The sequence below is a fragment of the Nelumbo lutea genome, chromosome 7 (genome assembly GCF_056320005.1).
Source record: "Nelumbo lutea isolate HS-2025 chromosome 7, American lotus-T2T, whole genome shotgun sequence".
In the NCBI taxonomy this organism is placed as follows: Eukaryota; Viridiplantae; Streptophyta; class Magnoliopsida; order Proteales; family Nelumbonaceae; genus Nelumbo; species Nelumbo lutea.
In genome coordinates, this window is record NC_142690.1 from 29,021,644 (window position 1) to 29,047,226 (window position 25,583).

At 40.9% G+C, this 25,583-nt stretch overlaps 2 protein-coding genes and 1 pseudogene across 3 annotated transcripts in view; 2 read left to right on the forward strand and 1 right to left on the reverse strand.

The window, feature by feature from the left end:
• Nucleotides 1-327: 327 nt before the first annotated feature.
• Nucleotides 328-1,583, reverse strand: LOC148845907 (uncharacterized). The gene is made up of 2 exons (XM_088955905.1): nucleotides 795-1,583; nucleotides 328-651 (listed from the first exon to the last, which is right to left on the reverse strand). Exons 1-2 carry the CDS (start codon nucleotides 1,581-1,583, stop codon nucleotides 328-330), a joined length of 1,113 nt encoding a protein of 370 aa, XP_088812031.1.
• A 4,397-nt stretch (nucleotides 1,584-5,980) lies between these two features.
• Nucleotides 5,981-6,508, forward strand: LOC148845908 (protein ZW2-like; annotated as a pseudogene).
• Nucleotides 6,509-9,194: 2,686 nt separating this feature from the next.
• LOC148845909 (integrin-linked protein kinase 1-like) overlaps nucleotides 9,195-25,583 on the forward strand; it is a 73,392-nt gene continuing 57,003 nt past the window's right edge. Inside the window, exons 1-3 of one of the 2 annotated variants that reach the window (XM_088956031.1) lie at nucleotides 9,195-10,137; nucleotides 14,234-14,308; nucleotides 14,411-14,515. In XM_088956031.1, coding sequence (XP_088812157.1) covers nucleotides 9,721-10,137; nucleotides 14,234-14,308; nucleotides 14,411-14,515 — 597 coding nt within the window. In that variant the 5' untranslated portion in view covers nucleotides 9,195-9,720. The remainder of the gene's footprint in view (nucleotides 10,138-14,233; nucleotides 14,309-14,410; nucleotides 14,516-25,583) is intronic. The other variant, XM_088956032.1, reaches the window with a different exon arrangement.

Here is a 25,583-nt window from a genome sequence, read left to right on the forward strand (position 1 = left end):
AGGACCTTGCCGGCATAGTACACTAGCTTTTGCATGCCATCTTCCTTGATGAGGACTGAACTAACTGCTCTTTCCCTGACCGAGAGGTACAGGTATGGGGAGGTACGCCTTGAGCTCGTCAAAGGCACGTTGGCACTGCTCCGTTCATTGAATCTCTTTCAGTTTCTTGATTGCACGGAAGAAGGGTAGGCAATGGTCGGTTGACTTTGACATGAAGCAATTGAGGGCTTCTATTTAGCCGGTGAGTTTTTAGGTCACCTTCACTGTCTACGGGGGTGCCATGTCTAGTATGGCCTGTATCTTCTCAGGATTAGCGTCAATGCCTCTCTAAGTGATGATGAAACCTAAGAACTTGCTTGATGTGACGTCGAAGGCACACTTGCTGGGGTTGAGTTTCATGTTATACTTCCACAAGGTGTCAAAGGTCTTGGCTAGATCCGAAACGTGGGTATCGGATTTCAGGCTCTTCACTACCAAGTCATCCACATAGGTTTCGATGTTCCTCTCCATCTGTTCTTTGAACACCTTGTTGACAAGGTATTGGTAGGTGGCCCCAACATTCTTGAGGCCAAAAGGCATCACACGGTAGCAATATGTGCCATGTTCGGTGATGAACGAGGTCTTCTCTTCATCATCTGGTTGCATCTTTATCTAATTGTATCCAGAGTAGGCATCCATGAAATCAATACAAATCCAATATTTTCCATTACCTGATTGTATCTGTCCTTGGGGTAGGCTCGGTTAAGGTCTATGAAATCAATACAGATTCATCATTTTCCATTACCTTTCTTTACCATAACCATATTTGATAAACAGTTAGGGTAGTGAACCTCTCGAATGAAGCCGGCTTTGAGGAACTTTTCAACTTCTTCCTCTATGGCCTTCCAATGCTCCGATGCAAAGTTCCACTTCTTCTGCCAAACTGGCATAGAGTTTGGGTCCACACTCAGCCTGTGTGTAATAATCGGGGAGTCAATTCCGGGCATGTTAGTGGCGGACCAAGCAAAGACGTCGACATTAAGTCTGAAGAAACTTACCAGTTCGGATAGGCTCTTGGGGGGAAAGTTGGACCCGACGTGGACTGTTTTGTCAGGCTCATCCTTGTCTAGGGAGACCGAGATGAGGTCCTCGGCCAGCTGGCCTCGGCTTGCAGGCTCCTCCCTGAGGTCGATCCCTTCTAGTAGTAGAGCTTCTTTATTCTGTCCCTTTAGTGTTGCCAAATAGCACTGACGGGCAACGTGCTGGTCCCCACGAACAACTTCGATGCCGTGCTCGGTGGGGAACTTCAAGGCAAGGTGGTAGGAGGAGATGGTTGCCCGGAGTGCGTGAAGAGTTGGTTTCCCCATGATGGCATTGTAGGGTGAGCCGATCTTCACATTCAGGAACTCTGTCACCCTTGTCACCTGTTGGGGCTCCACCCCTACTGTGAATGGTAGGGAGATCTTTCCCTCTAGTTTGATGATGCTGCCGGAGAAGCAGACTAATGGGAAATCTACTAATTGGAGGCGCTCCTGAGCTATCTTCATTTTCTCAAATGCTTCATAGAAAAGGATGTCGACCGAGGAGCCACTATCAACAAGCATCCTTTTGACTACAAAGTTTGCAATGATGATCGAGACCACCAATGCGTCATCATGGGGGACTGCTACCCCCTTTAGGTCCTCGTCCGTGAAGGAATGGTGTTCTTGCTTCTGCTTCTTGGGGGTTGACCCCTAGATGTTCAGTTTCCTGGCGTAGGCTTTTGCGAGTCGAGGTCGTGCCTCCCACTATGACATCGATGATGCCTTCTACTTGTTGGTGCTACTGTTGCCGCTGAGAGGATTCGGCATCGGCCTCACCTCCGACGTACTACTTGAGGTGGCCCCGACGAATGAGGGACTTTATCTCATTTTTGAGATCATAATAGTCATCGGTGTCATGGCGAATACTTTGATGGAACTTGTAGTATCTTTTAGGGTTCCCCCTACAAGGGTTCTTCTTCCACTTTTTAGGCCACTTCATAAATTTCTCCTGTCCGATCTGCATCAAAATCTGTGTGTGGGTGGAATTGAGTGGTGTGTACTAGTTGTAAGCCAGGGCCAAAGTCAGTGGTTTCCTGTTGTTGTTGTTGCAATCTTGATCCCCTGTTCTTCCTCTTCTTCTCGGAGGCTCCGTGCCGGTGCTCTGTGCCTCTCTCTTGGGCATCTGTAGTCGAAGCCTCTTCGACGACAATATATTTCTAAGCCCTTTCTAGGAACTCCAACTTCGTCTTTGGCTGGCTTTTGGCAATTGAGCATATGAGGGGACCTCAAGTTCTTCTTTTTTGAAGTGGTTGATGTATGACCGCAAACTCTCTCCTCGCTTCTTCTTGACAGTCATCAGCGAGACAATCCTTTTCTAGGGGCGTCGACTACTGATGAAGCGGGCAAGGAACATGCTAGAAAATTTCTCCCATGAGGTGATGGATCGAGGAGGGAAGCTAGAAAACCACTACCGAGCGGCTCCCTTGAAGGTCGCCTGGAAAGTCTGGGATGCTAAGGCATTGGAGTATCCATATAGGATCATGAGTGCCCTGAAGCTCTCCAGGTGGTTGTCTGGGTCTGTATTCCCATCATACATCTCCAAGGCGGGAGCCTTGAAGTTCGGAGGCAGAGGCTCGACAACGATATCAGAGGAGAAGAAATCCAATCTCCCTAAGTAGTTGCTTTGTCCAGCCGAGGTGTCAGTTCGGCCTTCCTTAACCTGTCGGATCTCAGCTTTGACAGCTTTGAGCTCGGCTTGGAGTTCAGTGAACATGGGGTCGGGCATGGCCTGCACGCCATCCCGGTCTTCACGAATGCGGTGGTGCTTGTTACGAACTCCAGAGTTCTTGGAGTTGAGACCGCGTGCTTCGAGCTTAGTACAACAGTCATTTAGGACGTCCCGGAGGTCCGAGACGTGAGGGAAAGAGGCTCGACACCGGCCCTCAGCCTTGGAATGGGCGCTGAGGCGATCGTGGCATCCGCCTTCGTCACTCAGATTGGCCCTTCAGCGTCGGTGATGTTGCCCGGAGGGCTGACGGCTATTCTACGATCATTTCGGCTCCTCCTTTATTCGGCTAGGAGGTTTGGAGTTGTCCTCCCTTCGGTTGGGAGGTTTGGTGGTTCGAGAGAGCGGGTCGGGTGCTACCAGACTCTGAGGGCTTGGCCCACTGCACGTGGCCAAGGCTAGGGACCGATTGGCTGGTGGACCCATGCCGGCCCTTCTATGTTGACTCCCCGGCCTGGCGGCCACACTGAGGGCGGCCTCCTACTTGGGGGTAGTTTTGCTCGACTCGCTGTGTCAAGTATTACAAGTGATTGAGCATGACTTGTAATTGTTTGTTGGTGACAAGATTTTGTGTATTTCTTGTTCTTCGTACCATGTTTGTTGGAGCTTGAGGACTTGTTAGCTTGTTAAAGTTCTTCTAGGTAATGCCCTAGCGATGGTTCCCACAGATGGCGCCAATTGTTGATGCTCGGGATGGCCGAGGACAACAAAGTAATTTTGCCCCTAGACTTCGAAAGTTGGCCGAATGCTTCTAGGGTTCAAGGAGCTTGTTGCCGAGGCCGAGGTATGCAAGCCAAGGTAGGGAGGGCTCCGAATACTGTAAAAGCTGAAGGAAAGTGGCCGAGGTACTGCAAGGCAAAATACGTCAGAGGCCCCGGGTGAGAGCCCGAGGCAGAGTTTCCAATGATCAAGTTAGTACGGGGTACAAAGAGGGGAGTTAGAATATAGTTTTTGAGACCAGTTCCAAGTCCAGATGCAGATTGTATTCAATCCCCCTTATTTGGAGGGGGCACCCTTATTTATACTTGAGCCGCCTAGAGGTAGGTGAAGATGAATGCCTGGGATGGGTGTCGTATGAGGGCAGTCAGAGAGCTCTGTGAGGATGCATGGACGCTCCATGGTTGGCTTTGTACGAGGGGAGCAGAGTAACTTCTATTTTAGCGGATCTCATTCCTAGATCGGGCGCTCGTGGGTTGGGCCTCCTAGCCTCGAACGGGCTGGGTTGGGTCACCCAACATCAGTATATATATTATATAAATAAAAAATAATATATAAAAAAGAAAGTGTATATACAAATATATTAATAAATAATAAAAATATTACATATATTAATATTTTTATTTTTATATCTACAAATTTTATTTTTATAGCAAATTTGGCTCACAATTGTGCTCAAACTTATGAGTTTTTCAGTTGTCGAATTTAAGCTCAAGTCTTAGCCCAAATCAAGCTCCTGTGCAAGCCTCAATGTGTTTCAGCGAGTCAAGCTCGAATAACTAGGTATTCAGCTTGTCTCAGCTCGAATGCACCCTTAATAAAAGTGCTTCTTTCAATTGAGGGTAGTATAGGTATTTTGAAAAATTTGTGGCAGGCCAAAAGCACAATAAACACTTATTGAAGAAGTGCTTAAAAACAAGCCAAAAATTTTGGCTTCTTCAGAATGGGTTTATTTTCTAGAATAAGCAATTACTCAAAGTTTTTTCCCCAACACATAAGTGCTTATTGGTGTCATCTTGACCTAAAATAAGTGCTTATTTGAATAAATGCTTAAAAATAAGCCTTCCCAAATTGGGGCTTTATACATCACATTAAATAAATTTAGGGTGTGAAGATTTGATCCCAAGCATTAATGGTTACAAAGGCCATGGGCTCACTTGACCATTGAGTTACTTGAGTGATTTGATCATTTGTTTTCATTTTCGTATTTGATTGTTGATATTAAGCAATGTGAATATTTACAAAATTTAAATTATAATGATAATTGATAAGTTTTAAACCATATATTAATATATTATGATAATCTACATATTAAATTACTCAATTTAATCAACAAAATAATATAAGTTTTAAACCATATGTTATATTTATTGAAAATCAAGTTTTTAAAGAACATGTTTTATATTTTTTGAAAGGTGGAGAGTAAAGAAAGAACATATTCTACGAGTAGAACCTAGAACCAACAAAGCTAGAATTGACCGTGAAATCAACCTTAACAATGTAGGTTCCAGTTCCAAAAATCTGGAACTCACCTCTATAAGGTAAGTTCCAGGTTTTTCCATGAAATAAAACTGACCCATGCTTACCCCTAGATCAGATCAATACATTTGAGGGTCATAATTCACGGTTTTATCCCAATGCTAGCTAGTCAATGTGGATTAACTGGTTTTGTAGCATTCTGACCCATTATCACCGCTTCATTGACTGAATTGTCGTTATTTGTTAATTTACCTCATTGGGGTGAGAAACCATGAAATGGGTTATGCCCAAGCCGAGATCTGCTCTTCACATTGACCTCACAACAACTCTAATTATACATTGAGAATATTTTTAGTACTTATTTGTTATGACCCATTTCCAGTACTTATATATTATTATTCATAGGAGATGTTACCGATATAAAGAGGGATATGGCTGTGGGGCCGATATGAGTAGTAGATCCCAATTTGTTATGCCCCATGTAAGTAAAAGGCTAAAGGTGAAAGCACTTTTAACAAAGCGAAAATGATTTTGTATAAAGAAAGAATTCAGGCCTTTTTTTTTTCATTCCTTTGACTTCGAGATTAAAGAATGAATGACCCCGTACTATCAATAATACGCTCTCAATATTATCCCAACAAGCCTTTTTCAGTTGTACATTGGGAATATCTCCTTGTCATCGTCGGGAGACTCCCAACGTCTGGCTACAGTTACCAATTGCCATTTGAGACATTTGAGCTCTTCAAACGTTGGGAGCGTTTACAGGCATCGTATTCATGTATAAACTTTTTTGCAAATTTGTGATGTTTGTTTCTTTATACGCTCCTATTTCATCAAAGAGGGGTTGTTTTAGTTACTGGTTCTTGCCAATAAGGGCAACTTTTGGCCCTTAATATCAATAAAAATAATTTATTTAATATAATTTTTAGAATAAATTATATTTTTTGAAAAAATATCAAATAACGGCAAAAATTTTATTCACCTCCTTCCTCTTCCGAATGATTCACACGAGCAGGACCTTAGAGATTTATCATGGCACACTACCAACAGTACTTGGAAGAGAAATCCAGAGTGGCTCACGGGGACGTGTTCCTTGTGTTGTCGCCCCCTTGGTTCAGCTCCTTAGAGCAGGCCTTGTTCTAGATTGGCAGATTCAGACCCGGACTGGTGTTCCGGCTCTTTGCCAATTCCGTTGGGGACCTATCGCAAGACCAAGTGTAGAGAACGGAAACGCTGACGGCTAAGACAAGTGTGGAGGAGCGGCAAGTGGAGGAGGAACTGGCGAGGCTACAGTAGAGCATGGTGGTGCCACCCCTGTAGGACGGTGAATGGGGAGGAGGGGAATGTCAATTCCGTGCTTGAAAGCATGATAACTGAGTATTAGATTTTGCTGGGGAGTGCAGACATGCTACAAGCAAACATTGCAACCAAAGTGATTCGGATACTAAGCCCTGTTCAGACTGTGAGCTTTTTAGCAGCCGTAGCACAGTTTCAGCTTAGGATTCGAAGGTTGGGTTTGCAATGAGGCGCCGAGTAAGAGGGTAAGATGGCTTATCTTCTACGGCAAGCTGAGTCAAATAGAGCGAATAGGTTATAGTAAGAGGAGAGGGAAACTATGCTCTGCTTTAAGTTTGGAAGAATTCAGATGCAGAGAAGAAGAAGAAGGAGAAGAAGAAGAAAAAGAAAGGTAAGGAGGTAAACAATATTTTTGTCCTCATTTATCATTTTCTTCAAAAAATTAGTTTATTCTAAAAATTATATTACAAAATTTATTTTTATTGATATTAAAGGCTAAAAGTTGCACCAATGGGCAAGAACCCCTTCTAATTATGATCATCAATTATCCTTTCTCACCTACCCTAGGATTAGAGAGACGTATGACCTATAAATTTTTACCATAAAAAATTATCTCTATTATAGAATATTCACCAAATAGACGAAAAGACCGTCCAAGAGAATGTTGTTACGTACTTGCGTATATATTGGATGTATGCTATATGTTTGATTAAAAGTCACCGTAGACAGATTACCATGGGATTTTACTGTATTTCATTGGATGGAATAGTAGATATCTGATGTAGGCGCCATGGTTTTTAAAATCGGACTGGACCAGATGGTCAGATCGGGAACTGGTCATTTTATTGATTTCATTTTTTTCAAAAATCGGATTTCTTTCCAAAACCGTTGATTTTGGTTAGCGAACCACTGAATCGAATGGTTAACCGTTTGAATGATTTTGACCAGTTTGATCACAGGGTCAGTTTTAAAAACCATGGTAGGTGCCTATGTCCCAGACTAATGGCACGCACATGCATGGCAGACAGTGGCATGTAGGGCGGACCAAATGAGCACGCTAACAAAGTAGAGGCCGATGCACGACGTGGGGCCAATAGCGCGACCGCATGTGGTGGCCTCGGATGGGTGCACTCCTGAAGGTCATACTATATCCTCGCCATCCACACCCACCTACCCGTAGGCAACTTCAAGTATAATAGAAGGAACCCCCTTAAGGTAATCATCTGGACTTAAGATCACTAAGAGTTTCCTTGCTCCCTTCGTGGCCTCAGCTGAGCATTCTAACCTCAGGCCTCGTCTACCTTATGTCGCTGCCGGAGTCTCTGCCTCGAATACTCACCTGAGGCCTCTGACGTTCTCCCTCTCTCTCTTTGCCGGTCTAGCTTACTGACCCTCGGCCACAACATGCCTTGGATTCTTCAACCAACCCTCGGCTTGGAAGCGAAATCACCTTATTGCCCTCGGCCCATCTTAAGCAGCAACAATATCCAACCAACCGAATTCCTATTTGGCTTGAGTACCCATTTGAACACTGTAATGATGGAGGGATGGAGGACAAGCGGAAAAAGCCCTTAGGTGATGAGGTTTCAAGAACCACCACAACGAGGAATCAAAGGATTGTTGTTCAGCTATATAGATTGTTACTTTTCAACCTTGGTATCTCTCTTATCCTGCATTGCAACGGGCATTTCTTGGAGCAAATTTTTTGTCAAAGGCATTATCCTTGATTGTGTTGTAGAAAATTTCACTGTAGAGGGTTAAGCATGCGCTATGTAGCATCCCAATTATTGAGTTTGAATTATATGTAGGGATGGCATTTTAGAACCTATCCATCTACGATTGGGTTTGATTTTGAGAATCTAAATCATAACTGTACATAAAAATGAAAAACCCTCCCTAACCTATTCTTCCTACATTTAAGGGTAGGGGCGGGTTGGATACCCTATTATTGTACCCTATCTATACCCGTATATATAGAATCATAAAACCCGTCTTATCAGCGATGGATACCCACCGAATAGGTTAGAAATTGCCAGTGATTAATTACTTTCCTTTTGAACACTGTATTTTATTCTCCACGTCTGCTCTCAGGTGTCGAGGAATTTGGATATTTTAGTAAATTAAATATGAATGGATACAAAAAAAAAGGATAAAATAGGTATTTCAAAAGTATAAAATATTAAATCAATATGATGGGAGGGAGTCAACTCCGTAACTGTATATTTTTTAAAAGTAAAAACATAAAAGAGATTTTTATGATTTTCAAAAAACTCCAAAGAGGTCATTATATTTTACAATGAATTAATGTGCCAGCAAGTTTCCGTACTACATCGATGGCGTGTCATCCGAATTCATTAGAGTTTTACGCAAAAACTCTAGGTCTGGCCCTTGTTAAATAACATATATTTGATAAAAAAGGGGAAGAGAAGGCCTTTCTCACATCAGAGATGGTGGTCCCCACGAAACAAAAGAATGGAAAACAGTCAGATGAACAGTATTTTTTAAAAAGTTATTTTATTTTAAAAATTATATTAAAAATTTTATTTTATTGATAATAAAGACCCAAAAGCTATCCTTTTCAGGTATAATATTCATCGTTGATTGAACACGATTAATGGATCCTGTTCTCGTCTAAACTCTTAACACGTGGCAAGTTATCGTTCTGTTGACACTTTGAAAGATACGGGCAATTTTGATTGAAAGATTACGACGTGTCAAGTTACTATTGAACACAAATTAAGAATCGGAAATTCGATTGAGAAGTTTGTGAAGCCGTCGACTCGTCGTCAACGGGATGCGTACTGCGCACCTATACACATGTGGCAGTTGAGTGTGTCAGAGAAAGAGACCATACCCCACATTATCGTTTATCGTCTCCTTGCACCATAAATGGACGTAGAACTAATACTTTAATTAACTAACAGCAATAATAATTAAAGCAAAGACGGATTTTGATGAATTAATGAACAGCAATAATTAAAGCAAAGACGACGTTTTTCAGAGATTTCCGTTTGGCGACCATACCATCCATATTCCATGCTGCTTCTTCTTCTTCTTCTTCTTCCCCTTTTTCAAAGCTACGATTCCTCTTCATAAGCTGCATTTATACGATCCTCTAACGTCTTAGGCGGATCTAGGCCTCTTGGGTTGTATGTTCTATAGCGATTTCCATTTCTGATCTTGAATTTGTCTCTCCATTTCTGGTTCTGGAGCTCTCGGTCGAGCTCTCCATCTTTCCTCCAAGTTCCTAATTTCGATTCACGTGAAGGGTCTCTTGGAAGGCGTTTCAGAAGTTTCTGGTTTCTACGGCCGATTTTGATTCAGAAATAGGTTGTTGTTTTGGTCTACATTTTTTCTGCTGAAGGTTTTTATGCGACTATGACAGCTGGTTGTTGAGTAATTCGGAAATCAGGACTTGTTTTGAGTACTCAACTCGTGGAAATGGATATCGCTGCTAAGTTAAAGCGGGGAATCTCCCGGCAGTTCTCGATGAGTTCGTTGAGGAAAAGTGGGAAGTTCAGCTTCACTCGTCAGGCTTCGTTAGACCCCACACGGAATACTTTCCGCTTCAGTTTTGGGAGACAGTCTTCGCTCGATCCGAATCGTCGGAGCCCCTCCGTGGAGGAACTCACCGTGCCGGATAATCTCGATTCCACTATGCAGCTGCTGTTCATGGCCTGCAGGGGGGATGTGAAGGGAGTAGAGGATTTACTGAATGAGGGTATTGATGTAAATAGCATTGATTTGGATGGTCGAACTGCTTTGCATATTGCTGCTTGTGAGGGAAATGCTGAAGTTGTGAAACTTCTGCTCAGCCGGAAGGCCAATATAGATGCCCGTGATCGGTGGGGGAGTACGGTACAGTTTCTCTTCTTGCTCTCTTTCTAGTCCTGCATTCTTGTTCTATTATTTCTGTGCTGAATTATACTTGAGCGACTTTAGTTCTAAAACCAACTGCTAATTTTGCAAAATGTAAGTTTTTCCTTGGTAGGTGGACAATTTTGGAGTTATTCCAGGTCTTGTGCCTCGAGGAGGGTCACGGACCATGAGGAGTCGCCAAAACCGGGGGCTCATTCACGTACCTGTGCGTAAGAGTTGTAAACAAGAGATGAACACCACTTACAACCCAAAAGCCTAAACTATTGGCTTATGAGCCACTCTTTGTATATAATCCATTCTACTTCACTCCTCATTCCATGCACCTACTTACATGTGCATCCCAACACCAGGGAATACTCATTTTGTTCTCACATTCTTCCTAAGTCATCAAATCTAGGCAATTTCTATCGTTCTATTTATCCAAAAGGTACGGTATCTAAAGGACTTTAACCATCTAGGTGAAGTAGAGATGGCCATTTGACCTGTCACCGTGGGGCCCGGGCCCAGACCCCAAACCTGCCCTGACTATATTATATTACATATATATATATAATATATATATATATATATATATATATATATATATATATATATATACTTCATAAATTTCCTCTACTTAGGAGAGTCATTAGGTGATAGGTAATGATTTAGGTTCTTCTATTAGGGCCTATTGGAAAAGGAAATTCTTTGAAAGCCAAATTGATGGTATTGCTGCAAGGCCTATGACATAGTTTTCAAGGCGCCAAGGCAAGGCTAGGTGACAGGGAGGGGGGCACCTTGTCGCCTAGAGGCGCCCACCTAGGCAATGGAATTTTTTTTTTTTGAGTAAAACCATATATCCTAGGGTAGTTCCCTAGGTTCTATAACCATTTTTCCTTAATAATTATTCATAATTTTCATAATAAAAGTATAAATTTCATGTTTAAGTCTAGAAAATCAACATTTTATGAGAAGAAAAAGAACAAAGGAAAGAAAATTCAAAAAATATAGGGGCTGAACCCCTACTTTTATTATAGGAAAGAAGAAAAGAAAAGAAAAGGTGGAAGAAGAAGAAGATGTGGGAGAAGAAAATGTGTTGATTAGACAAAATTTTAAGTTCTTCCCTTGCTTATTTGTTCAGGTTTTGAAAATTTTGAGGGTTCAATCAAGGATCAAAATTTCGATACGATACGCCCCGTATTAGGTGTATTGTATTCTATCTTTGGGGTCCCGATACCTGTTTACAGGTGTTTCCGGGGACCCATTTTTTTTAAATAATATATATATATATTTAAAAATGAAATTGAAAACCAAAGAAATAAAAAATATAGGGGGTGTATCTTTATAAGTACTGATACACCTCTGCCAATACACAGAGGTATATCAATACTTTGAACCATGGGTTCAATACAACAGTTGTTTGCGTTGATTAAACCCTAACAAAATAAGAAAATAATAAAAAGAAATTAGTATATAAACACATAAAATGAATATTCTAGTTTAATAATGTCTATTTTATAATTATAATGTCAAAAAATAAAAAATATAAAAGTATTTTATAGCCCAGTGCACAAAACTGCTTGGCGACTGGGCGAGGCAAGCCCCCAAGGGCGCCTTGTCGCCTAGGCATCGCCTTGACAACTATGGCCTACAATTAGCAAAGCAATTGGGTTTCCAACAGTTAGAGGTGGAAGGGACTCAAACTTGATCATTCCATGGGCAATATGCACTTGTGCAGCTGTCATCCAGGAATTTTAGGCATGCTTTTAAGGAAGTGGAAAGTTTTTCCTTTGAGGGTTGGAAGATTGTAGCTTTTTTCTTCTTTCTTCAGGGTGGTTGCTCATCACCTACATTTGTATCCTGCTTACTCTTTACTTAATAAATTTTCTTCTTTATTTATCTTCAAAAAGAGTATCTCAAAGGACTTAAACGGTTGAATTTAAGTGGGTGGGAAGAACTGCAAATAGGATGACTGATACACTAGCAAAACAAGGGGTCATGAGACGGCAATTAATTTAGGCATCATTGTAAGCTTTTATATTCTTGGGTTGTTGGTTTTTCCATCTTGTTGTATTAATCTCAATTTCCATTTAATAAAATTTTCCTTGTTGATCATATATATATATATATATATATATATATATGTATATATATATATATATGCACAAACATACATGATGGATTGAATTGGGATTTTGTGTGTAATTTGGTGATTCAAATTTGATTTAAATGGATCAGATTTGAATCTAATTGGATAAAATCCGATTCATTTGCAGCCCTATTTGCTTATCCACAGTTTCTTTCCTTTCTCCCGTATCTGAATCATTGAGACACCTAATATTGATGTTTTATAAGGTTATGAGATTATAAAGGGTCTTAACAATGTTTATGTGCATTATTAGTTTCTGGTTTTGATCAATCATGTGCATGATTAATTTTATTCATATTGAACTTATTTTTGGTTTCAACAATAAAATTTGGTTTTCCGAAATTGTTTTCTCTAGTTGAATGTTATTCAGAACTGGTTTCCTTGCTCTCAATTGATGTTCTCAAAATATATCGTAAATCGTAGAGAAAGTTGAGTCAAATCAAATCATGAATTGTATAGTAAATCATAAGATTACTTTTTTATAAGCTTGTCAACAATTAAATATTAGATATACTAAAAGGCTAAATATATATAGGAAAGTGAGTTTACCCTGTTTTTAATCCATATCTACCATATATGTGCCTAAAAGCAACAGAGTTTACCACTTGTACAATAGAATCCTAAGATGATATACTCAAAATTGACTTAGAGTCAAATAATCCACATACAATGGCTCTTTAACCAATGTCTCAGAGAACCGTACCGGGCATAGAACTGGAAAAGGAGACATTCATGGGTTAGAGGTTCGACTGTGGTCAAACCGGAGGCTGAATCGTGAAGATGTAACATATATATTGTGGGTCACATAATTACAAATATTATTACACTTGATTGTGGTGGATACATGGCTAGTTCTTAAGTTTTTAAAACAAGTGACTATAATTCAAACCTCTCAACTCATATTTTCTTTAAAATACATGTGTATTAAAGCAATTTATACATTAAAAAAGGCATAAATGAACAAAAATAAAGAGATTGGATTGATGGTAAGAAGACAATGCATATAAATAAGAGGTCAAAGTTCATTTCTTGCCATTACCATTTTGAAATTTCTATTCATTTGGTGACCTGGTGGTTTTATAAAACTGGGCCCAGTTCACCAGTTTTTCGGTTAAACTGACCGGCCTGTTGGTTTTGGCCATTTTTTCATGAATTATGGTTTTCAGGGTATGACTGAACCGGCTAGAGGTCTAGGTCATGGTTCAACTGGGTCAACTGGCCGATCTGGTCCGGTTTTCTAAGCAGTGTCTTTAAGTTACATATGATAAAAAATAAACGAAAGTTTGGTCCTAAGTTTCATAAATAAATCATTTTCTAGTGAGGGCATTAAAACAAGTCTCCCTTGACATAACTAAATAAATTGCAAGATTCATGAATATAAATTGCAATATAAATTTTCTAGTGAGGGCATTGAATCACAGTGTATTGAAGAATAATATAAATTGCAAGATTCATGAATCAAATTGTAGGATTCAAATAAAATTCATGAGGTTTTTTCCTGAGAAGGATTTAGACATATGATTCAAATCAAAACCTTGGCATTCATGATTCAAATCATGAATCGTATCATAAATTGTAAGATTTTGGCAACATGCTCTCAGTCTACTTCCATTGATTGCTGCAAAATATCGTTCTCTTTCTATTATTTTGTTTGCTTGTTTGAAATTTCTGTTTTTTTTTTTTTTTTGTTTTGAAGTTTATTATTGTTGATGGTTGTTAATTGTTAGTTCAAATATGTCACTACTACAATCTCTTGAAATATTAATTGATAGTAGTGCTTCCTATCTGCATTGTGTTGTATTTTCCTTTCTTATCTATTCTTAAATTCATTGTGTTGGTGTCTTTTGGAAGTCAAACTAAATTAATGCCACCATATCAAACAGAAATTATGAATTCTGATACTGCTATTTTGTATTTAACTTGACAAAGCATTGTCTCTCATGGCAGGCAGCTGCTGATGCTAAATTTTATGGAAATGTTGAAGTTTACAACATTTTGAAAGCTAGGGGAGCCAAAGTTCCGGTACCATTTCAATGTTTTCCTAATATTTTGATGGATAATGCTGAAACATCCTTGATAAGTCATCTCACAAATTTAGAATGCTTATCCAATATGTACTTGCAGAAAATCACGAAGACGCCAATGGCTGTATCAAACCCTCGAGAAGTTCCAGAATATGAACTTAATCCATTTGAACTTCGGATTCGCAAGGGTGATGTTATCTCAAAGGTATGGCCTTGCCCCTGATTTCAAATAATATGCATGGTTAATTTTGCATTTCCATGTTTCAGTATGTTAGCCCTTTTGCCTATCGTGGTCTACAACCTGTCAAAGAAAAATAAACTGAAAAAACATTAGACTTTGAAAGTGACTAATCATCTAGTAATGTGCATCAAACATGCACTAAAGCATCTTCTTTTGGCAACCTTCAGTTGGTGCAAAATAAAATGTTGTTCTGCCAATTGCATTGATTGTGCAACTCCATACAGTGCACTTATGATATTTCATAAATTTAATTATTAAATGTCCATCCTTCTTTTTAAAATATGTATATACTATTGCCATATCATAAGCAATTGCAAATTCTAAAATTGTATTTGTTGTTTCATTGCTCTCCTTGAACCCAAACCCTCCATGCACCATACCATACATATCCTGCACTTTTCCTCCACATGCCTATTTAGATCTATAAAAATATTTTCTTCACTTGGAATTTCATGGATTAGTCCTTCCAAGTTTTCCCAGTTTTTTTAGTGTTTTCTTCTATACCCATTTTTTTAATGTTTTCATGGAATTCTTTGGGCCTATTCTTCCTAGGAGGGGAAGGGATTGTGAGGAAGGCAATTGAACAATTTGAGAAAAGTAGAAGAGAACAAAACAAAAGGAATCTCATCAGGGAAGGGGGTGAGGCTTGGGAGGAAGGGGGGAAAGAGGGAATAATTGGTGAAGAGTAGAGGGAGAATGCTAAAGCTTAGTGGCAGTGGCTGTGGAGTTTAAAGTTGAAGTTGAAGCTAGCATCTTGGATGGTTAGAGGCCTGAGAGATGAAAGAAGAAGAATGGTTGTAAGGAATATTCTGAGAAAAAACAATCTAGAGGTAATGATGTTGCAAGAGATGAAGCTGGAGCCTCTTGAGCTGAGATTGAAGAACAAACTTAAGTGGTCTATTAAGAGATTGGTTATCATTTGGGATTCAAGGGTCCTTAGAAAGACTAGAGTGAAGTTGGGAGTGCTGCCAGCTTCAATTTGCTCCCAATAGGTGGAAGGGGAATGGTGGGTGGTGATCTGCTTCTAGGGACCATCCTAGCATATCCTTGCTCACTTAACACTATATTTGGGTTAAGGTGTAATGCATCGCTGCTGAGGGATGCTCTAGCATGAGCATGAAAAGGCAATTTAGGATCTTTGACCATGAGAGTTTGGTAGAAGTTTTAGTGACAGCTACTAATCTGACACCCCTCTTCCTTTGTTTGGGCCAAGGTTGAAATATTGATACAATACGTCTGATACAGGGTGTATCATATTGGGGCATATTGAGTTGATATAGATGCGTATTGGTTCGTATCACATTGTATTGGCTGATACACACTGATACACCACCAATATACTTCACCTTTCTACTAAAAAGTGTGCATGAAGCAATACAAACCTAGGTCACCTAATACAGAATGTGCCTGATTGACCCTTAAAAAGTGAAGTAAAATAACTTTTATTAAATTTGTATATACTTGTAATCCAAATAAATAATACATCTTTATGTTTAATAATTTGAACTAAAAATTAAAAAGAATAATATTCAAAAGTAATATTTTATAAACTAATGGAATAAATAATCTATCAAATCCACATTACAATTGACCTTTCTTTTATTTATACTCTTCTAAGATATACAAGGATTACCATTGTGCCCTCACTTAAGTGAGAGCCACATCAGCAGAGTAGTACATATATAACTAAACATAAAAGGACTTTACCACCCTTGTACAGCCGACTCTAACACTACAGTTAAGTTGGATGGTTCAAGTTACTTAGAATGGTCACAATCTGCAAAGATGGCCATTGGTGCTCGTGGGAAGTTAGGGTATACCACTGGTGAAGAAGTGAAACCATAAACTAACAGCTCCAAGTGGGTACAAGAAAACTATATGGTGATGACTTGGCTGTGTAATTCCATGCTGCCCCACATAAGTAATTTTTTTTTTTGTGGGCAATTACAACTAAGGAAATATGGGATGGGGTTGTAGAAACCTATTCACAAAGGGAGAATGTTGCTAGGACTTATCAGTTGAGAAATCAGATTCTTGCTACAAGGCAGGGAGATAGACCTATTGCTGTTTACTTTTCAGCCCTTAAAGCCCAGTGGCAGGAGATTGACCATTTGGAGACAGTTGTTTGGGAAACCACTAAGGCTGCAACTGCCTACCAGAAGCTCCTAGAGAAGTATAGGGTGTTTGAATTTCTTGCTGGCCTTAATCCCAAGTATGATATTGCAAGACAACATATTCTTTCCAGGACATTGTTACTTTCTCCCAAGCATATGCCTTTGTGTTAGGGGAAGAGAGCAGGAGAAATGTGATGATTAAAAATTTTGGTTTCGATCAATCAGCCATGGTTAGCACTGTGAGACCTAAACAAGGTGGAGACTGGGGTGGCAGTGAAATCAAGAAGGAAGACAAAAATGATTTGATTTGTGACTACTGTAAGAAGCCCAAACACACAAGAGATACTTGCTGGAAGTTTCATCCCCATCTTGTGCCGAATAGACTCAAAAACAAGAAGGGAAATGCTCACATGGCAGTCACTGGTGGCATACCGACCCTTCCTAGCATATGCCTTTGTGTTAGGGGAAGAGAGCAGGAGAAATGTGATGATTAAAAATTTTGGTTTTGATCAATCAGCCATGGTTAGCACTGTGAGACCTAAACAAGGTGGAGATTGGGGTGGCAGTGAAATCAAGAAGGAAGACAAAAATGATTTGATTTGTGACTACTGTAAGAAGCCCAAACACACAAGAGATACTTGCTGGAAGTTTCATCCCCATCTTGTGCCGAATAGACTCAAAAACAAGAAGGGAAATGCTCACATGGCAGTCACTGGTGGCATACCGACCCTTCCTACACAGCTACTCTGGAGTCTGTTGTAGCTGTTGGAGTGAGGGCCGAACTTGAGAGATATGGGTGGTTTCTGAACCAACGTGTTATAGCCGGTTCTAGTTCAGTAACAGGTGGACAGCTAGGTACTGGTGGTTTTGGTGGAGCACACTCTACTTTCTTTGCTCATACAGGTAGTTCACATACCATTGCAAATTATGTTTCTACTACAGGTAAGGAAGGACCTCCTTGGATTATAGATTCTGGAGCCTCAGAGCACATGACCCATAGTTCCACTATCTTTTCTTCTTACCAGCTCTGTTTTGGCAGAGACAGTCTCCACAACTGATGGATCTTATGTTCCCATTGCTGGGAAGGGGTCTGTCAAGATTAGTGATACCACTTCCCTTCCCTCTGTCTTTCATGTTCCCAGATTGAGTACTAATCTATTATCTATTAGTAGTTCGACTAAGAACCTGAATCGTTTAGTAATTTTTTCTCCTAGTCATTATATCTTGCAGGATCTGGATTCAAAGAGGATGATTGGGAGTGGTTGTGAAGTGAATGGAATCTACCACCTAGATGTGCTTCCTCCTCATTAGGGTCATCATGTCAGCAGGGATAGTGAGTCGGGATTTGTGAGTCAGATTATGCTTTGGCATAATCGCTTAGGTCATTTGCCTTTTTCTTCTTTGAGTTTTTTGTTTCCAAAGCTATTTGAGTCTGTTAATTTGTTAAGTCTGGAGTGTGAAGGTTGTCAACTTGAAAAGCATTGTAGACATTCCTTTAAAGCTAATAATAAAAGATGTTCATCTCTTTTTGATGTTATTCATTTTGATGTGTGGGGACCTTATTATGTTCCTTCTATGGGTGGTTATCGATATTTTCTCTTATTTACGGATGATTTCTCTCGATATTCTTGGATTTACTTAATGAGATCTCGAGATGAGGTACCATCCTTAATGAGGCAATTTCATCAGATGGTGCTAACACAGTTTAGGATACGAATAAAGGTGTTCAGATCAGACAATGCTAGGGAATATTTTGAAAAACACCTTGCTTCATATCTGCTAGAATATGGTATTGTCCCTCAGAGCAGCTGTTCTTACAATCCACAGCAGAATGGTGTTGCAGAGAGGAAGAATAGACACATTGTTGAGATTGCAAGAAGCATGATGATCACATCTATAGTTCCAATTCAGTTTTGGGGTGATGAAGGCGGAGTGCATCCCAGCTAATAAACGAGTCCGTCCCATATGTGCAGCCTAGTCAGGACATTAGGCCAGAGAGACAGGAATCAAACTTGGAGCCTTACCTAAGGATTCACGCAGAGTGAAAGAGAAGTGAAGCTTCTTTGACTGTAGAGGGTGAGGAAGTATTGGTTGTACCTAGTCCGCTTCCACAGCTGAGTTCGGAAAAGGGGAAGGGCCTAGTCCTGACTCCAAGAATTAATACCCAACAACCGGTCCACATGCAACCATCTATGCTAATTCCAGGTAAGCTTGTACATTTGGTTTTAGATACTAACTTGGGTTCTCTGCCTGTAACAGATGTCCTGGAATCCCGACCAGACCAACCAACTGGTAGTAGGGAAGTGGCCATTGATAATGATGGAGTCCAATTAGAGAAGAGAGTTGGGTTGTTAGAAAGGAAACAAGAGGAGTTAGAATGGATTTGGGAGCAGATTTGTGCCCTGCTAGAGGAATATAAACAGAAGGAGGAAATGATAGAGGTGGCTCCAAAAAACCTTGAATCAGAGGCAAGAACCAATAAATTGGGGCAGGAATTAGGAAATAAAGGGCAAAATAGGAAGTTAGTGGGAAACAAGGGTAGGAAAAAGAAGAAACAGTCTGAAGTAGAGAGACTAATAATGGACATCGAAGGGGATATCGAGTTCAGTGGTAGAGGGGAAAGAAAGAAGGGTTCTAAATGAAGGAACACTTTACTGGAGGGCTAAATTTTTGAGAGGTAATGAAGATAATAAGCTAGAATGTAAGGGGTTTGGGTAGTGCCAGAAAAAGGAGATCGATTAAGGAGCTACTTAGAAGAGAAAGACTTGATGTTGTGATGTTGCAGGAGACAAAATTAGCTGAACTGGATAGAAGGTGGGGTTAGGGAGATCTGGAAAATAAGAGGGGTAAGATGGTGCTCAGCTCCGTCGTGGGGAGCCTCGTGGGGAATAGTAACTTTGTGGAGGGAGGACTTCGGAGAACCAATAGAGGAGCTAATAGGAAACTTCACTGTATCCCTAAAGTTCAGAATGGTGGAAGATGGATTTACTTGGGTGCTAACAAATGTGTATGGTCCAAATAATCACAGAGAGATGAATGAGTTCTGGGAGGAGCTTCATGGGATTCAAGGTTTGTGGGAAGGTCCTTGGTGTTTGGGGGGTGATTTTAATGCAATAAGATTTACAAATGAGTCAAATAATCCTAGGCAGGCCATTACAACTAGTATGAGGAAGTTCAATGACTTCATAAATTCCTGTGAGTTACGGGAACCTCCTCTACTACAGGCTACCTACACTTGGTCCAACTTCCAAAAAAACCCAATCTGCTCAAAGTTTGACAGATTCCTATTTAATGAGGGTTGGGAGAGCCACTGGAGAGGTTTGGTGGCTAAGGCCCTACCTAGGATAACCTCTGATCACTACCCTATAGAAGTAGGGCAAGAACCTCTCGGTAATGGACCTAGACCATTCAGGTTTGAAAATATGTGGCTGACACACCCGGACTTCTTGCCTAAGGTTAAGGAATGGTGGAGTGAAGAGTTGAGAGAAGTGAAATGGGATGGGGTTAGATTCCACAAAAAAATTAAAAAGGTTGAGAGGCAAAATAAAAGAACGGAATAAGGTTCAATTTGGAAGAGTGGACGAGGTAAAAGCTAGATTATTGGTTCAGATTGAGGAGTTAGATGCAAAAGAATCCCAAGGGATGATGGATGAGCAAGACAGAGAAATGAAGAGTGTTGGAATAATGTTAGAATAACTTAGTTGCAGTTGTTAGGGCCTGTTTGTCCAATTAAAGTGTTTTTTTTTTCGTTTTTTTTTTCGTTTTTTATTTCTGTTATGTCTGTTATTGTACTCAGGGTCACATGGGTCTTTTCCCTTGTTATTTCTGTCGCCCTATATATATTAAATAAACACTGGCGCCGCCAGTACTGTTGCATTGCAAACTCTCTCTTTTCTTTTCTCTTCTCTTCTCTTCTCTTCTCTTTCACCTATCTCTGGCTGGCTACACTGCCAAGATGGTATCAGAGCAGGAATACTGATTAAAAGAGAGCAGACCGATCAACCCTACTGTCAAGAGAAGATCGATCAACCCTACTAGCAGAAAGGAAATCTGATTTTGGACTACAGGATAGCTACAACTGGTACAGTTCTTCCTCTATTTTTCTCCTCTTTACTCTCCTTGATCATGGGCCGAGTGAAAACCCTATGAATCTGGGGCGGCTGAATGCTATTGAACCTGTGTAACCCTAGTTGTCTTGGATCGTGTGATCCTGTTGATGTGTTAAGACAACTGTAGGTCAATGCTGACCTGTCCTCTCAATGGTTTGAGTTGACTATAAGCAAGAAGGATCTCTCCTGCTGATTAGTGGTTGTTAGACATTCTAGAATTCTGATAGGCAGGTCTGAAACTGCCGAATATTACCTCAGTTTTGTCTAGAATTTGGTACTGTTTGTGCACAATCTGGTTGGTAAACCCTAGTGTGTGGGTGTGAACTGAGTGGAGCATTACTTTGTGGAGTAAGGAGGGGTCCTAAATCTGATGTGTGGGACTGAGTAACTGCTTGACCATGTCGACTGAGAATTCTGCTACTTCAGAAATCTCAGGGAGCCACAATGGAGTGAGTGGGGGAATGGATATGAGCTTTCCCATGGCTGTCATTCCCTTTGATGGTCTGAATTACCTTGAGTGGTCTAGGGGGATAAAACTCTACATCACTGCTAGGGGGCGAATAGGATGCATCAATGGGAGAGTAAAGGAACCGAAGTATGGAAGTGCTGAGCATGATAGGTGGGACCAAGAGAACAGTATGGTGATGTCTTGGCTCTTGGTTTCAATGCTGCCACAAGTAAGGAAGACCTTTATGTGGGCTGAAACTGCTTGTGAGATATGGGAACAAGTGAAGTCCACTTATTCAGAACAGAGACACTATGCCAAGATATATCAACTACAAGCAGAATCTTCTACTTGCAAGCAGGGAGAGAGGAGTCTCTCGATGTACTATTCTGATTTGACATCAATATGGAAAGAACTTGATCACTATCAGAATGTGAATTGGAAGTGTGATGAAGATGCAAAAGCCTATAAGTCACTTGTATCACAGCAACGCGTGTTTGCCTTTCTCCTAGGGCTGAATCAGTCATATGAGTCCATCAGGGTACAGATCTTGGGTAGTAAAGACTTGCCATCAGTCCAGGAGGTGTATGCCTTGGTGCAGTCAGAAGAAAGCAGAAGAAGTGTGATGAATGGTGTAGAAGGGGAGTCAGTTGCCCTAGCGGTCCGGGGAAATTCAGATACAAATGTCGGAGGTAGTTTTAAAAGGGGTGACACTCAGAAAAAAATAGAAGATAAGAGCAAGCTTTGGTGCACTCACTGCCAGAAGACACGACACACTAAAGATACATGTTGGGATCTCCATGGAAAACCTAAATGGGCATAGGATTTGGGTAAGAAGTCAGCACCGGATCAGGGCAAGAAACCAGGCCAACAGAATCAAAGAAGGTATAACTCAGCTTATCTGGCATCGACAGAGACTAGTCCTTCCGTAACTCAGGAGAGACATCCCGGTTCTGACCCTAAGGAAGATATTATCAATTCTTTCCGTGAACATTTGGAATTGTATGGTAGGACTCTCCGCCAGGTGGATTCTGGGCCTACTCCTTCTACCTCATTTGCGTCTACATCAGGTAATGCCACAGTCTTCCATGTGTCATCTCATACTACTGATTCACCTTGGATTATTGACTCTGGAGCCTCAAATCACATGACCGGTAAGTCAAATTTGTTCCAGACATATAACCTTCTCTCTGGGAGAGATAAGGTAAGACTGGCTGATGGTTCTTTTTCTACCATAGCTGGCCGAGGCACCATATCTCTCCCACTTGGCCTTACTCTTCCAAATGTCCTGCATGTTCCGAAATTACCTATTAATTTGTTGTCCATTAGTAGTATTACTCACTCTTTGAACTCCTCAGTCACTTTTTTTCCGTCTTCATGTGTGTTTCAGGATTTGACCTCGGGGAAGACGATTGGTAGAGGAAGCATGGTGGATGGTCTCTACGTGTTGGAGAATAATGTTGGTCTAGTGGCGACTGAGTCCACAAGTTCGGCGAGTGAGAATCAGGGTTATTTATGGCATAGTCGTTTAGGTCATCTTTCTTTTGAGTCGTTAAAAGTTATGTTCCCAAAGATTTTTGAGTCCTTGTCAGTGAGTCAGTTACAGTGTCAAACTTGTCAGTTGAGTAAGCATTGTAGAAGCTCTTTTCCTTTAAGAAATAAAAGATCTAAATTTCCATTTCATATTGTTTATTCTGATGTTTGGGGCCCTGTTACTCTACCTACTGCGGCTGGTTATAAGTATTTTGTTACGTTGATTGATGATTATTCTCGATACACTTGGGTTTGTCCTATGCGATCTCGAGATGAAGTGCCACAAATTGTGAAAGATTTCCAACGCATGGTGTTCACTCAGTTCCAAACGGAAATTCATATTTTCCAGTCGGACAGTGCAAAGGAATATTTCCATAGTGATCTCACGAAGTTTTTTGCTTCGAGTGAGTCACTTCAGCGAAGCTCTTGTGCTAGGACACCCCAACAAAATGGTGTGGCTGAACGAAAAAATCGTCATCTACTCGAAGTTGCTCGTGGTTTGTTGATTCATATGAATGTGCCGAAACAGTTCTGGATGGATGCAGTATTGTGTGCGACATATATCATCAATCACATGCCCTCTCGGCTACTAGAGTATAAGGCCCCACATCAGCTCTTGTTCCCTACAACCCCGCTGTCCACCATTCCAATGCGTGTCTTTGGGTGTCGTTTTGTCCACAACCTATCACCTACTCGTGGTAAACTTGACCCCCGAGCTATTCTTTGTGTTTTTCTTGGTTACCCCTCATCTCAAAAGGGGTATCGTTGCTATGATCCCATTGCCCGTAAGTACTATGTTTCCATTGATGTCTCATTCATTGAGAGTCAACCGTTCTTCTCAGTTTCTCCTTAGGGGGAGAGTAGGGTTGAGGAGAAACAGGCGACGACTCAGATTCAACTACCTCCTTTACCCGATCCTCCTCCGTTCCAGGTTTTCCATCGTCGTCATAAGAGCCAACAGAGTTCAAGAGCTGTGGAGCCGGACACTATGCAACCAACATCATCGGATTCACCCGAGGCAGATCCGTCTCATCAGCTAGGTACACTTGCTCCCATTGCTCCTTTACATGTTGATTCACATGTCCCCAATGATCTTAGTATTCCTATTGCTAAGAGAAAGGGTGTTAGATCTTGTACCACTAATCATCCTATCTCTAACTTTGTGTCCTATGAGCATGTTTCACCCTCGTACCGTGCCTTCCTCTCCTCTGTGGACAGTGTTCCCATCCCTAAGACCGTGGCAGAAGCTTTGTCAAAACCTGAATGGACAGATGCAACGCAGGAAGAAATCGATGCCTTACATAAAAATGGTACGTGGGAGTTTGTAGATCTTCTTGAGGGGAAGGAACCAGTGGGGTGTAAGTGGGTGTTCACAGTGAAACACAAAGCTGATGGAACTATTGAAAGGTACAAGGCTAGACTGGTAGCAAGAGGCTTCACACAGGTATATGGAGTGAACTATGCAGAGACTTTTGACCCTGTAGCGAAGATGAACTCCATACGGATTCTCCTTTCCTTGGCAGCAAATCTTGACTGGGATCTTCACCAATTGGACATCAAGAATGCCTTCTTGAATGGTGACTTGGAACAAAGGCGTTCAGTACTCCTATTGACCCGACCCCCAGAATTAATGCATCAGTGGGCGAGATGGTAAAAGACATTGGGAGATAGCAGAGACTTGTGGGGTGGTTGCTATACTTGTGTATGACAAAACCAGACATTTCTTATGCAGTGTGTGTGGTAAGTCCCTACACCCATGTTGCACAAGTCCAGCATTGGGAGGCTATTGACAAGATTCTTGCTTATTTGAAGGGACACCCGGGTTGAGGCATATTGTTTGCCGAACATGGACAGTTGAAACTAGAGGCTTATACAGATGTTAATTGGGCAGGATGCCTTGATTACAGGAGATCTACTTCAGGAGTATGCACCCTTGTTGGGGGTAACATTGTCTCGTGGAAAAGTAAGAAACAGATAGTGGTGGCAAAATCAAGTGCAGAAGCAGAATATAGGGCTATGGCACATGGAGTTTCAGAACTTCTCTGGATCCGTTCCCTGTTGGGAGAGATTGGTGTAAAGGCAGAAGAACCTATGATGCTGTACTGTGATAATCAAGTAGCAATTAACATTGCCCATAACCCAGTTCAGCATGATCGGACAAAGCACATTGAAGTGGATAGACACTTCATCAGAGAAAGGGCGACTTGTAGGAAAGTTTGTCTCCCATACATTACTTCTGATCTGCAACTTGCTGATGTTCTCACAAAAGGTGCTACAAGAAACAAGCTGGAGCATGATCTATGCAAGTTGGAAATGTGTGAAATTTACTCCTAACTTGAGGGGGAGTGTTGAGTTGTTCCGATTTCTAGTTATTGGGCCTGGTTATTTATTTCTTATTTTTAAGTTGTTAAGTTAGGAAGTTGTTGGGCTTTAGGCCCATTAGTTTTTGTTTTTAAGTTGTATCTGTTCAGCTACTTAAGTTGCCGCCCTAGTAAGGTCATTCTTGTAATCTCTTATTCTTTTAAGTTGAGTATATAATACAAAGAGAGGTTGGCCAGAACGAATTTAATTCTGGTTGACATTCTACTCCGTTTCTTCTCCTCTTTTTTTCTCTACTGCTGAAACTCTTCACCTTCTTCTTTATCTTCACAGGGAATTTATCCAAAATTGCAATCCGTGATTTCTACTTGCTGCTTCAACATCTATGAGGCAGCAGGTGTGTAAGACCTGGTCCCCTCCAACAGAGGGTTGGAAGAAGCTAAACTTTGATGGGAGTTTAACCCAGGCCCCTCAGGTAGGGGGGGCATTAGAAATGAAAATGGCTCCATTAT